This window comes from Equus quagga, chromosome 8, assembly GCF_021613505.1.
Source record: "Equus quagga isolate Etosha38 chromosome 8, UCLA_HA_Equagga_1.0, whole genome shotgun sequence".
NCBI classification, from domain to species: Eukaryota; Metazoa; Chordata; class Mammalia; order Perissodactyla; family Equidae; genus Equus; species Equus quagga.
In genome coordinates, this window is record NC_060274.1 from 78,200,598 (window position 1) to 78,215,971 (window position 15,374).

Sequence of the window (15,374 nt, forward strand, 5' to 3'; positions counted from 1 at the left end):
CAAAATGATAAACTTAAACCCAATCAGGGCTTGCCCTGTGGCTGAGTGGTTGAGTTCATGCGCTCCACTTCAGTAGCCCACAGTTTTGCTGGTTTGGATCCTGGGCAGACATGGCACTGCTTGTCAGGCCACATTGAGGCAGCATCCCATGTACCACAATTAGAAGGACCCACTACTAAAATATACAACTATATACTGGGGAGATGGGGGGAAAAAGCAGGAGGGAAAAAAAAAAGATTGGCAACAGTTGTTAGCTCTGGTGCCAATCTTTAAAAAAAAAAAATCTAATCAATAACTGTGTATAATGCAAATGGTCTAAACGTAATGATTAGAAGAGAGAGGTTGTCTGATTGCATTTTAAAAGACCCATTTATATACTGTCTACAAAAAACCCACTTCAGATATAATCATATGGATAAGTTAAAAGAAAAAGGATAAAATATATATATATACCATGCAAAGATTAATCAAAAGAAAGCTAAAGTTGCTATATTAATAATAGGCAAAATATACTTCATAAAACAGTGAAAATTACTAGATATAGTGGAACATTCCATGATGATGAATGGGTCACTGTACATGAAGACATCACAATTCTAATTGTAATATGCATTTAACAACAGAGCTCTAAAATATATGAAGCAAAAAATAATAAAACTGAAAGGAGAAATAGACCAACCCATGATTCCTCTTGTAGAGTTAATACTCCTTTCTTAGTAATTGATAGAACAAGCAGACAGAAGACAAGAAAGGGTATAGAACGTGATCATTCAACTTACCCTAATTGACATTTATTACTCTAGCCAGTTGGAGCAGAATGCATATTTTAATCAATACAACATGGAACATTCACAAAGATAGACCGTACTCTGGGTCATGAGACTTACCTTAACAAATTAAAAGAATAGAAATACAAAGTATGTTCTCAGATCATAATGGAATTAAACTAGAAGTAACAAAAATATCTGGGAAATCTCTAAATATTTGGAAATTAAACAGCACATTTCTGAGTAACCTGTGGGTCATGATGATATCTCTAGGGAAACTAGAAAATATTTTGACTGAATGAAAATACAACATATTAAGATTTGTGGGATGCAGGTAAAGCGGTGCTTAGAGGAAATCTACAGCATTAAATGCTTTTATTAGTAATAAAGAAAGGTCTTAAGTCACTCTAAGCTTCTACCTTAAGAAAATAGAAAACAAAGAGCAAATTAAACCCCAAACAGGAAGTTAGGAAATAATAAATGTAAGAGAAAATCAGTCAAACCAACATATAGCTTTCTTTGAAAAGATAAAATTGATGAGTCTCTAGTCTGATGGGTCAAGAAAATTTACCAGTATCAGAATTGGAAGGGGGTATCACTAGAGCCACTACAGACAATATGACGACAAAGGAATGCTGTGAATAACTCTGTACTCGTGAGTTAGAGAACTTAGGTGAAATGGACCAACTTTCTTAAAAGACGCAAATTACCAGTAATTGCTCAAGAAGAGATAGATAACATGAATAGTCCTATATCTATTAAAGAAACTGAATTTTTAGCTAAAAACTTTTGACAAGGAAAACCCAAGTCTCACATGGTTTCATTGGCAAATTCTACCATTTAAGAAAGAAATAATAGCTATTCTGCACAGTATCTTTCAGAAAATAAATGAGGGAACGCTTCTATTTTACGAGGCCTGTATTACCATAATACCAAAGTCAGGTAAAGTCATTACTAGGGAAAAAGAAAAAAAATCAGTATCCTCATAAATATAGATGTCAAAATCCTCAACAAAATATTGTCAAACCATGTCCAGTAAAATATATATAAAGAGAATAATGTATCATGACTAACTTTTTATTCCAAGTGTTTATTCCAAGAATGAAAGGCTGATTGAATATTGCAAAATCAATCAGTTGATGTAATTTACCATATTAACAACAAAAGAATGAAAAAATCACGTGATTACTTAAATAATTACACAAAAAGTATTTGGGAAAATTTGCATTCAGTTTGATAAAAATTCTCAGCAGACTAAGTATTGAACATTACACCCTGAACCAGATAAAGGCCATTTACAAAAAAATTTGTAGTTAACATTGTACTTACTGATGAAGGACTTAGTGCTTCTCCCTAGCATCAGAAACAAGGCAAAGTTGTCTGATGTTATCATTCTTATTCACCATAGTATTGGAATTCATACTCAGTGCATTAAACCAGGAAAACATCATAAAAGACATACAGATTCGAATGGAAGAAGTAAGTATCTTATCTTTATTTGCAGACAGTCTGGTTGTCTGTTTAGGAAAACTGTGGCCTCTACCCCAAAAAGGTGTTAGGACTAATAAATGAGTTTGGCAAGATTGCAGGATACAAGGTGAATGTACACAATGAATTGTATTTCTGTGTACTAGCAATGAACAACTGGATGTAAGTAGTGTAATAAACAGTGTCATTTATAATAGGATGAAAAGAGTGAAACACTTGCTATAAATCTAACAAAGTGTATGCAAGATATGTATACTGAAAATTAAAAACATTGGTGAGAGAAATTGAAGATGACCTACAAATGGAGAGATATACCAGATTAGTAGATTCGATGGGCCGATATTGTTTTGATATTAGTTCTCCCAAATATATATACAGATTCAATGCAGTCCTTCTGAAAATTGCAGCACCATTTTGTAGATATTAGCAAACTGATTATAAAATTTTTATAAAAGTCAAAGCAATTAGAATATCCAAAACAATTTTGAAAGATGACAGAGTTGGCTGATTGACACTACATGATTTCAAGTTTTCCTGTAAAGCTGCAGTAATCAACACTGAGATTTTGGTGAAAAGAAGGACACGTAAATAAGACAGACAGACTAGAGAGTCCAGAAATTGACCCATACACATATGGTGCAAAAACAGTTCAGTGGAGAAAGGGTAGTCTTTTCAGTAAATGGTGTGGAAGAATTGGACAGACACGTGCAAAAAAAGATCTTCAATCTACGTACCTCATATCTTTTACAAAAACTAACTCAAAATCACTCACACCTAAATCTAAAACCTTAAGACTATGGAAGTTTTTGAATAAGATATAGGACCAAATCTTTGTGACCTTGGATAAGGCTAAAGTTTTTAATAAAACACGAAAAATACAATCCATAAAAGAAGAATTGACAAATTTGACTTCATAAAAACTAAAAACTCGCTCTATGAAAGGTCCTGTTAAGAAAATGAAAACACAAGACTCAGACTGGGAGAAAATATTTGAAAACCGCATATCTGACAGTGTACCTTTATCTAGAATATATTGTATAAAAAACTCTCAAAACTCAACAATATGTGAACAAACAGCCCAGTTTTTAAAAATTGTCAAAGGATTTGGACACTCCACTAAGGAAGATAGATGTGGTGAATAAGCACATGAAAAGATGTTCAGCATCATCTGTTATTTGGGAAATGCAAATTAAAACCACAACAAAATGCCAGTATACGCTTATTAGAATATCAGATCTGACAATGAGAAGTAGTGGTAAGAATGCACAGCAGCTGGAACTCTGATACATTGTTGGTGGGAATGCAAAATGACACAGCACCTTTGGAAAACATTTTCGAATTTTCTTTTAAAGTTAAACATAATCTTACCATATGACCTAGTAATCCACTCCTTAGTATTCACTCTGGAGAAATAAAAGCTATGTTCACACAGAAAACTATGAATATATATAGCAGATTTATTTATATCACCCCAAGTAGGAAACAACCCAAATGTCCTTCAACTGGTGAATGGATAAAATACTGTGGTATATCCAAATATTGGAGTACTACTCCCCAACATAAAAGAATGGATTATTAATACACTCAACCACATAGATGAAATTCAGATGTGTTGTGCTAAGTGAAAGGTGCCAGCATCAAAAAGCTACCTATTGTATGATTCCGTTTGTATGACATTAGGGGAAAATCAAAACTATAGAGGCAGAGAGAACAGTTCACTGTTTTCCGATGTGTAAGGAAGGAGGGAGAGTTTGACTATAAAGAGGGATCATGAAGAAATTTTTGTAAGTGATAGCAGCTCTTCTACAGCCATGTGTCAGTTAATGGCAGGGAAAGGTTCTGAGAATTGTGTCAGATGATTTTGTCATTGTGCCGACATCATAGAGTACTTAGACAAACATAGACGGGATAGCCTACTACTATAGCTATGCTTTTATATGACTGCCAGTGTAGTAGGTTTGTTTACACCAGCATCACCCACAAACATGTGAGTAATGGGCTGTGCTATGACTTGCAATGGCTACAGTGTCACAGTATGAATTTTTCAGCTGTTATAATCTTAGGGGACTAGTGTCATATACGTAGTCCGTTGTTGACCGAAACATCATTATGCAATGCACAGTCATAAGTTAATTATAAGATTAGTACCATATAGCCTTGGTGTGTAGTAGGCTAGGCCATCTAGGTTTCTGTTAGTATACTCTATTATGTTTGCACAATGACAAAATCGCCTAACAGCACATTTCTCAGAACATATTCCCGTTGTTAAGTGATGCATGACTGTATTTTTATTTTGGTGATGGCTCCATGACTTGATGCGTTTGTCAAAACTCATAGAACTATGTACTAAAGAGAATCAGTTTTACTGTATATAAATTAAATCATAAGTTTTTAAAAGTGTGAGACAAGCTCTTATCTTTGAGAAATTGCAATATAGAAAGGGAGTGAGATTTTGTAATTAATTTTTGTTTTAAGAATCCAAAAGAATTTTCTCTTCAGCCTCACACATGTGCCTCGGTGTCATGCAACACTTCTCTTAACTCTACCAAGGATAATGGGACTTAGAGCCAGGGAACTCCTAAAAATGATTTTGTGCAACCACATAATTTTATAAATTAAGACTAAACTGAAGTCTTAAGAGGCTGACTGACTTCTTTACCAAGGCCCCAAACTTAGTTCCTTCTACCAAGTTGAGTGATTAGTGATTAGTTAAGAATGAGCCATGGGAGCAGTAAACGAATTCAGACGTGCAATAACAGTAACAGCTAACATTAGACAGCATATAGTTGGATCATGTTTTTTATCTATTTTGTTAATCTCTGCCTTTTAATTGGAGAGTTTAATGCATTCATATTTAATGCAATTACTGATAAGGACTTCTGCCATTTTGGCATTTGTTTTCTATGTATCTTCTATCTTTTTTGTTCCTGTATTCCTCCATTATTGACATCTTATGTTAAATACTCATTGTGTGTTATTTGAATATTTTAATTCCCTTGTCATTTTCCCCTCTCTCTATAGAGAGATATAGATAGGTAGGTAGATAGATAGATATAGATAGATAATTTTCGTTATTTTCTTAGTGATTGCACAAATTAAAAATGCATTTATGCTATCTTTTATATTTACCTATGTAGTCACCTTACCTGGTGGTCTTTATTTCTTCATATGGATTCAGGTTATGGCCTAGTGTCTTTTCATTTCAGCCTGAGGGATTCCCTTTAGTATTTCTTATAGGTGCAAATCTGCTAGAGACAGATTCTTTCAGGTATTATTAATCTAGGAATAACTTAATTTCTCCTTATTTTTGAAAGATAGTTGTGCTGTATATAGAATTCTTGGTGGACTGTTTCTTTCTTTCATCTTTGAATATATCATCCCACTGCTTTCTGGCCTCTGTGATCTCTGATGGAAAATCAGCTGTTATTTTTATTGACTATTCCTTGTAGGTGATGAGTCACTTCTCTCTTACCTCTTTTCAGGTTCTCTCTTTGTTTTTGACTTTAAACAATTTGATTATTATGTGTCTCAGTGTGAATCTTTTTGAGTTTAACCTACTTAGAGTTTATTGAGCTTCTTAGATGTGTAGATGAATGTTTTTCATCAAATTTGGGGTTTTCAGCCATCATTTCTTCAAATACTCTTTCTTCAAATACCTGAGACCAACATCTCTCTGTCTTTGCTGAGAGGCTTTGTGTGCATGTTCAGGCACCCTTTAACAGTCAGCCAGACAGTTGAAACTCTGCCTTAGCTTTCACTTCCTGCTTATGCAGCGCCTCAAAGGTTGGCACAGGTGAGAATTTGGGCCTTCTCAGACCTTTTCTGAGTAGGCTTATAGCCCTAAGCATGTATGTGGCCTTCTAGATTCCAGGGAGTATGTCAGAGCTTTTCAAAGCCCCTGTGGATTTCTTACTTCCCAGCTTTTCTTTTTAAGCTTTGTGTTTAGTCTATTTATTGTTTGTTCCAAGTGTTGTCCGTTAACTCGGGCATCCATGAAGTTAAAACACTTGCCTATAATTGTTTTAGATAAACACATGCCCTTCTCCACCCCCAGAGAATGCTTTTCACATTGGGCTATCTCCAAGTCAGGTTAAATACAACAGTCTTTTAAGTGGGTCTTCCAAAGAACCACTAACAGATCAAATAATGATAATTCTTTGGGATTGAGGTTTTAAAAGAGTTCTAGCTCTATTCTGCTCCCTCTGGTGGCTGCCAGGCTGCTGGCGAGTGAAAAATGGAACCAGGCAGACTAAAACATCAGAAAGCTTGCTGTTCATACCAAGATTCAGCCGTTTTTCTTTATTAAGCATTCCCTGAGTCACTGCAAGCCTTGATTAAGCCTTGATTTCCAGAGTCTAAAAGGGTTGATTTTGATAGTTTTTTTCTAGGTTTTCTGATTCCTTTCATAGAGGAGTCAATTTTTGGAGTGAATCTTTGGTGGCATTACTTCTTTCATGGTTTGGGGGGTGTTCCCCCCTGTATTTCTGAAGAATTATAAGGATTAGAGAGAGAGTTGATGAGTTTTTGTGACGTTGAATGCTGCTATTTGTGGCACATCTTGGGGATGTCGAATTCACAGTTGAGTTTAGGAATCTGGATCATGATGTAGTCATCCATTTATAGATGATAGTTAAAACTATTAGAGTAGATAAGATTGCCTTTAAAAAAGCATTTATAATGAAATGACCAAAGGGCTTCTATATTTGAGTAGATAATTGCTGAAGGAGGAAATAAAAAATTACTCATTATGCAAATTGATGTCTCTGTAAATTCATGGTCTCAAATCTCAGCTAGTCTCTCAGAACAGCCTGTCAAATCCTATTCTTTTTTGTCAGCTTCCTCAGTACCTTAATAATTATATAAACCTTCTTAAGTCTTCTTATTTCCCTTGTCATTTCCACTCAACCTCCTCTCACTCCCAGTCTTCTACTTCAGGAAAATTTAAGCCATATGACTTCTCCCAAATTGTCTTCTCTCCTCCTTTTAATTTACTTTTATTCACAGGTAATGATAGAGGAGAATTAAGGGTACTTATGAAAGATTTGTTTAAATATTCTAGGGTGGGTAGGTAGGAAGGAGTGTCCAGGATGGACTGATAGGTTGAGGGCATTGCAGGGGAGGGTTGGAAGAATCCAAGGACTACTAATCATTCAATATGAATAACTAGATTTCTTAGAACAAATCAAAAAGTGATTTCTGTAATGTGAGTTATATATAAAAGTCTGGTTAGTTTTACTAAGGAATTGTATATCTGCTGTTCATGGACATTTGATGAAAGTTATTTCTTGAGCAGACAGTGTGTTTGTTACTTTAGCTATATAACAAATGCCAGATGTTTAATTAATTTTTTTATGAGGGAGATTAGCCCTGAGCTAACATCCGCCACCAGTCCTCCTCTCTTTGCTGAGGAAAATTGGCCTTGAGCTAACATCTGTGCCCATCTTCCTCTACTTCATATGTGGGATGCTGCCACAGCATGGCTTGATGAGCAGTGTGTAGGTCTGTGCCTGGGATCTGAACTGGTGAACCCCAGGCTGATGAAGTGGAGCACATGAACTTAACTGCTGCACCTCCAGGACAACCCCATAAATGCCAGACATTTTAAAATGTCCCTGTAGTGGGTTGAATTGTGTCTCCCAGAAAGCACGTTCAGTCCTAATCCCCGGTATCTGTGAATGTGACCTTATTCTGAAATAGGTTCTTTGTAGATTAAATGAATTAAGATGAGATCATACTATGCCTAGTGCCTAGGATTCAGGACCTAGTGGGCCCTAAATCCAATGACTGGTGTCCATATAAGAAGAGGAGAAGACAGAGACACAGGGAAAAAGGCCATGTGAAGACAGAGGCAGAGATTGAAGAGATACCACATAAGCCAGTGAATGCCAAAGATTGCCATAAGTCACCAGAACCTAGGATGAGGCAAGGAAGAGTCCTCTAGAGCCTTTGTTGGGAGCATTGCCCTACTGACAGCTAGACTTTGGGCGTCTAGCCTCCAGAATTGCGAGAGACTAAATATTTCTTGTTTTAAGCTACCTAGCTTATGGTATTTTCTTACAGAAATCTAGGAAACTAATACAGATCCTTAGTTTGCTCCTGAAATTAATTTTAATCTCTACATGTGGAGGTATTTTATCAAATGACAAGCTTAGAAATAACATTAGTAATTTATAAAGTATATTTTGTACATTATATTGGCTTATTTGATGGCAACATTTTGAAAACTAGATTCTAGGCAGAACTATGACATCTAAATAGTTGCCTCTTGATGGCTACTTCAAATAAATAAAGATCTGATTTATTCCATTCATCTGTTCAAATCTGTGATTCCATTTGAAAATCTCAGCATTCTTTTTGAGAGAAATTACTGTTAATATCATGTTAGGAAGTAATCTAATGTAGTTTCTTCATATGAATCTTCTATTTAAATCCTTTTAAAAACTACCATATTTTAATAATCATGTAGTACAGCATGGCATTCTCTTAATAATCTAGGCAAAAGAAGCGTTTGTTTTTTCTGTATTCAGTTACTTAAACTAAAATTGTTTGGGTTATGTTCCTTTTATTTTTTGTTTTTATAATTTTTTAAGATTGTCACCTGAGCTAACATCTGTTGCCAAGCTTCTTTTTTGTTTTTCTTCTCCCCAAAGCCCCCCAGTGTGTAGTTCTGTACTCTAGTTGTAGGTCCTTCTGGTTGTGCTGTGTGGGACGCGGCCTCAGCATATCTTGATGAGTGGTGCCATGTCTGTGCCCTGGATTTGAACCGGCGAAACCCCGGGCCACCAAAGTGGAGCCATGAACTTAACCACTCAGGCACAGGGCCAGCCCCTGGGTTATGTCCTTGAGATTTTCTTAAAGAACTAAAATTTGGAATTTGTCCTTAACGTGCTTTGGATTCTCTTAATGAAGATACTTCACAGATCTTGAACCATATAATAGATAGCTATAATTTATTTTATCAGGCTTTAATTTTTTTCAAGGTGTATGTTGTATAACTATTAGTTTTCTGTTGTTGCCATAACAAACTACCACAAATTTAGCCACTTAAAACGACACAATTTATTGTATCACAGTTTCTTTAAGTCAGAAGTTCAAACAGGCTCTGCCTAAGTCCTCTGCTTAGCATCTCACAAAGTCAGAATCAGGGTGTCAGCTGGGCTGTGTTCCTTACGGAAGGTTCTGGGGAAGAATCGGCTTCTGGACTCATTCACATTGTCAGCCAAATTCAGATTTTGCTGTTGTAGGGCTTAGGTCCCTGTTTTCTTGCTGGCTCTCGGCTGGGGGCTGGTGTTTGCTCCTGGAGGCTCCCCACATTCCTTCTCGTACTTCTCACGTGGCCCCCTCCAGCAACAGCAGCTCAAGTCCCTCTGATACTTCTTATCTCGGTGATTTCTCCTGCTGCATCTTTCTGACTCCAGCTGAAGAAAGCTGTCTGCTTTTAAGAGCTCATGTGATTAGATTGGGCCCACCCAGGTAATTCAAAATAAACTCCCTATATTAGACTCTATACCCTTGGTTCTATCTCTTTTGCCATGTAATAAAAGATACAAATTCCAGAAATTAGGGCATGGACTTCTTTGGGGGGCCATTCTGCCTACCGTAACTAATATCAACAGTTTTGATAATTAGTTTCGTTAATTATAAAAAATATTAGTCTACTAAGAATAATTATAAAAATAAGTAAAATAATTATAAATATAATAAAGATATTGTATATATAGTTAGTACAAGAATTCTGTACCTCCTTGAGATAAAGATAATGATAATGTTTGCCAAGAGTTGGGAATTTAGAAATTGGCACCACAGAAAACACATTTCTGTGTGGAAAAAGATAATAAACTGAAATGTCATTCCCTTACTTACTTGTACAACATAATTTACTAATTTTGAGATTCTAGCCAACTTTTATTACTTGAAATTAATTGAACACCCCCACCACTTAGGAGTAGACAGACGAGAAAGTCCACATACCAACCATGTCACTATCATTTCCCATTTATCTTACAGTTTGCCACTGAGTAGCTGGGGACTTGAATTTCTTTTTTCATTGGTTCCACATGGTTGCAAATGACTGTCTCAAGATAATGGAAGCTTCTTAAAGTCAGAGAATCTCACTTGCTCACTTTCGTATCACCAGTGCCTGGCAAATTGCAGATGGTCCACAAATATTTGTTAAACATCCTCTGTGTACAGGTTGACCACCCAGTTAATTTGTTGTTTGCTCAGTGATCTCAGGCCATCACTACCTAATTTGTTTCTGATTATTCTCAGCCATTGTTGCTATAAAAGAAAAGAGGTGTCTGACTGAACTCTGGTGACATAACATAAACCCAAACTAGAAATCGGGTGCCTTGAATCCTGCTCTGATATTAAGTTGTATGATTCCCAGGCAAATTAATTTCTGAGCCTCAGCTTACTCATCTATAAAATGAAAACGTAAAATAAGATCTTTAAGATTTCTTCTCTTTAAAATGTGTAAACTGAGAAATTTTCTTTTTTTAAATAAGATGGGAAACTTGAAAGGTAAAGGAGTTCAGGGTTGATCCTAAACTTAAACCATCGTTTAATTATTTTTCACCTTTTTCTAGGTATCAGCATTCATAAAGTGAAAACTGCTTTACCTAAGGCTTAACTCTTTATTTTTAATGTCTTTGATAATGTTTTCTAAACCATTTATTTATCCTTTCATTTAATTTTTCAAGACTGAAAGAGAAAAGTTCAATGAGATTCTGCAAATGTAATTTTCTAAAAAATAAAAGCAAACACATGAAGAGGGGAAAATATCTGACATGGACAAACTTGAATTTAAAGGTTTCTATTGGTAATTCAAAAGCAGGGCCAAGTATAGAAGTGAGCTGAACTGAATTTTATTATCCAAGTTCTGTCAGGCAGGGAACACATTGTTTCATTCTCTTAAGTAGTAGCTTTAGTCTTTCCCTGTAAAATTAATAGTTGATTGCTTGTGAACATCAAAATATACCAGTTAACCAAATTTTTATGTGCTCTATCCATTATACACAAAAATGAAATAGCTTTCTTGTTTTTGGTCAACTTTAGTTTTTATTCCAAAATATAGAAGTAGTTAGTTCCAGTAGAACTATCTTATATCTTAAAGAGAGCATATTTAAGGATCACTTTGTATACCAGAACCTAACAGTCTTCATCTGTGAGACCTAAAAACACTTAATAAATTTGAAATGTCGTATTTTCCCAGCTCTCATTTTTGCCTTGTGAAGAAACTCAGTACACTGTTAACTGATTTTATTTTAAATAGTTCTGAGGTATTTCATGCCTGTAGGTATTATAACCAAAACCCAGACAGTGTGTTTTAAGGAAGAGTGAACATGAACCTTGAACATTATATGTTGTTACACCTGGAAAAGATTTTTGGGATAATCTGTTAGAAACACTCTTATTTCATAGATGGGGAAACTGAGGCCCAGACTGGTTATTTTACTTGCTCCAGCTTTTATTTCCAGTTCTTAGCAGAACCAGAATTTTAACTCAGATCTTTTATCACCAGTCACAATGCTCTTTCTCCTATACTGCACTGCTTGTTTGATAGCATCTTAAAATAAAAACAAAGAATTTTGCAACTAGTCAAAGGTTAAACAAAAGTATAGTATGACCAGAAGAGAAATTATTTTAAATTATAATTTCATTTAAAGAAAAAGAGTCACTATTCATTTACTATTTTTCTGTTTAGGTGAAAAGAGATTTGAATGCCCAGAATGTTCAAAAAGGTTCATGCGGAGTGATCATCTCTCCAAACATGTCAAAACGCACCAGAATAAGAAAGGTGGCGGGACAGCTCTTGCCATTGTTACCTCGGGAGAACTGGACTCGTCTGTTACAGAGGTGCTTGGCTCCCCAAGAATTGTCACAGTTGCAGCCATTTCTCAAGATTCAAACCCAGCAACTCCCAATGTTTCAACCAACATGGAAGAATTCTGAAAAGTTATTTATAACAGAGACCTCTAGTGCTGCACTTAAGTTTACACACCTTTGAAAATCTGGAAATGGGCTGGTCAAGTGGATTACAGAGTAGGAAATCATGTGTTCATTCTTGGCTTCTTTAAGTATTCCAAGATTTTGGGTCAACATGTGAAGTGTTGAATTTTTAAAAATACAAAAAGCAAACTGATGTACTGGAAACAGATAGAAAGTATTTCCTCCATAGTATAAGTTGTAGTTATTTGGAAATCTATCACGTAATCTTTAAACAGAATCTTCCCCTCTCTTAACATCATATGTTAACATGTTTAAAAAGACAGACCTCAGTAGTTTGCAGGCTGGACCTTAATTGGACCTGTTTTCTTTGAAAGTACTTTGTTATAAATTCAGTCAGTAATAATTTACATGGATTTTTTTTCCTATAGCACAGAAAACAGATAGTTAACTCATAATAGGGATAATACTTTATTTCCTTAGCTTGATTTTTGAAAAGTCAACTGAAAATAGTTTTGGCCGTCTTTTCTAAATGTTAGAAATTCTTCTACAGTTGAATTAGGTAAGTTCCAAAAAAGTAATCTGAGATGCGTCTCAGATCATTATTACCACTACATTATAGTAGTGTGTATGCAGACAATCAGTGAAGTCCAATTACTTTCTCCATTTGGAGACACGCGGAACTTAGAGCTAAACCTTAGGTTAAATTTTAGATCGAAACCTTAGGAAAATACAAAACTCATAGTAGCTTCAGAAAAATAAAATGAGGGAACTTAACATGGAAGGTTTTGAAGTTAGGATTGATTATATTCCTAGCCCTAGGTTGAACCACAAAATTCATTTAAAATGTTTATATTGGAAGTATTTGCATAAAGTATAAATTGTTCTGTAGTTGCATATTCTGTAAATATGAGTTATGTTGACAATGTGCAGAATTCTTTATGCTTTGACTTGGTAGCCAAAGAAAGAATTATCATACTTTTTTTAAGGCCAGCAGAAAATTATCTTTTAACTACATTGCAATTTTCATTTTCTTCTCTACTAAAAATGAGCCAATCACATTTTGTTTCTAGTATTGCGTTAGAAGGCTGATTAAGAATTTATAACATAGTAATGTCTTTATGTTATGTCAATAACTGAATTACCCTATAAAGACAGCCTAACAAATATATAACATATATGATATTATGAAGCAAAAGTTATTTTTTAAAAATCAGAATAATTTTCAGTCATGTAAGTGACTAAAGAAAAATAATGTATTTCATTTTTTATGCAAGGAACTTACAGGAAAGATGGCCAAACATTTCATATGAAAAAAATTTGGATTATACCAATAGCTTAAATATTAGTAAGATATTTCATATTTTAAAAATATATTTACACAGAATCATAATGGAATTGGAATTGATCGTTTGAAAAGTAAAGTTTAACTGCTCGGTTTATCAACAGTTAGTTTGGGGACTGTTTGAATATAGGTACATGGTTTTTTTTTGTGCATTCTCTATTATTTCAGGAAAAGTACTACTCATGCGAATTCTCTTCCAAAATTGTGATGTTTCTTGTATTTTTGATGAAGGAGAAATACTGTAATGATCACTGTTTACACTATGTACACTTTAGGCCAGCCCTTTGTAGCGTTATATAAAACTGAAGGTCTTTTGTGCTTTCAGTTTGTATAAAAAAGCTTTGAGATTAAAGGAAAAAAAAATTTTTACACTGTGGTTATAAATTTCAAGTTTCTTAAAGCTTTTGTAGACTTGTAACAAAGTCTTTAAATTTTAGTTGGATTTTGTAAATTGTTTTGTATATTTTATTTAATGTACTCTTAACAACTGATGTATCTGGCTTTAAAACATCAGACTCAGTTTGTTGTTTTGTTTGGTACAGAGGAGCATTTGGTAGTGTTAATTTTAATTTTATTATATAGGAGCTGAAACATCAAATATATATTTTATCTATCATTATGCTACACAATCAGTGCTATAAATTTTTTTATGCGAAGAAACTTTCCTAATGTTTGAATCATGTTTCCTCAGAGTGACACTTTTTGTTGTTGTTAATACCAGGTATGAGCTCTCTGCACCATTATTCCGTGAACCAGTTTTAATGCATACTTATGTATGCTCATCAGAAATGGAAGTTATTTTTTAATCAACAATGAGGCCTATTATAAATTTAACAAACTGAATCTGGATAGCTTTATAGCATATAAAATATATTAATTTGTGTTAGCAGGTGCACATTTCACCGCTGAAATTAGAAATATTTTGACAGTCTGTTCTGCATACCATTCTGAATCCACTTTTCTGTCTTATAAGAATCGTAAATTTCCGTGTCCTTTATTTGACTCAGTGGGATATAGCTGTTATAAGTAATAGGGCACAGATGTGCAGTAGAGTCTTGTTTAATGGCATTTCACTGTTCATTCCCTTTGCCACTGTTATAAAACTTTTCTTTATTGTAATTATCAGTGCAAAGCTATGTATTTATCATGGTAGAACTCCAGTGTTAGAATAGTTTTTTCTTACAGTATACTTTCTTTGGTTAGGTTTGTGTATGTGTTGCTGATTACATTAGAACTTGATGTTAAGTCATTATTTATCACACTCTCATGAGAGCAGTAATAAAAGTGTGTAATCTAGGAGAAAAAGTTAATTTGTCAAACTTAGATAAGCATGATGTTTAGGTCCTATTTTTCAATTTTATAACTGTTTTATTGCAAACAATATTTGTATTTAAGTCTTCATTTTAATGCCTTGTGGTGTTTTTTCTGCATGTCACTAAGTTGTCATCCCACATAAATTGATGTGCAGCATAGGGTATTGAATCTACATAAGGATTTTAAAACAGAAATAGTTGATGGTAAAATGTAAATGTTTTGCAAAAATTCCTTATAAAAAGTTTTGTAGTAACATTTCACTTGTAAATTTTTTTTTGTAAAAAAAAAGAAAATGAAAAAAAAAAAGATGAATCCAGGAAAAAAAGCTGTTTCCCATATCCTAGAATTTAGACAATTATTCTGCCAGCAAAGCCTCTGGGGCTGTAATTGACATTTTTACAGTGCTGATTTGTATAAAATTTGTTTTTTGTGATTTGGAAATAAAATCATGTACAAGTTGTTGCCTGCAATAACTATTGCAAGTAACCTATTAAAAATTCCCTTGAGTTTAA

At 34.4% G+C, this 15,374-nt stretch overlaps 1 protein-coding gene across 2 annotated transcripts in view; it reads left to right on the forward strand.

The window, feature by feature from the left end:
- The window catches only part of SP4 (Sp4 transcription factor), a 75,847-nt gene extending 60,473 nt beyond the window's left edge, over positions 1 to 15,374 (forward strand). For both annotated transcript variants that reach the window (XM_046670599.1, XM_046670600.1), the window contains exon 6: positions 11,962 to 15,374. In XM_046670599.1, the coding sequence (XP_046526555.1) occupies positions 11,962 to 12,209 (248 nt within the window). In that variant the 3' untranslated portion in view covers positions 12,210 to 15,374. The remainder of the gene's footprint in view (positions 1 to 11,961) is intronic.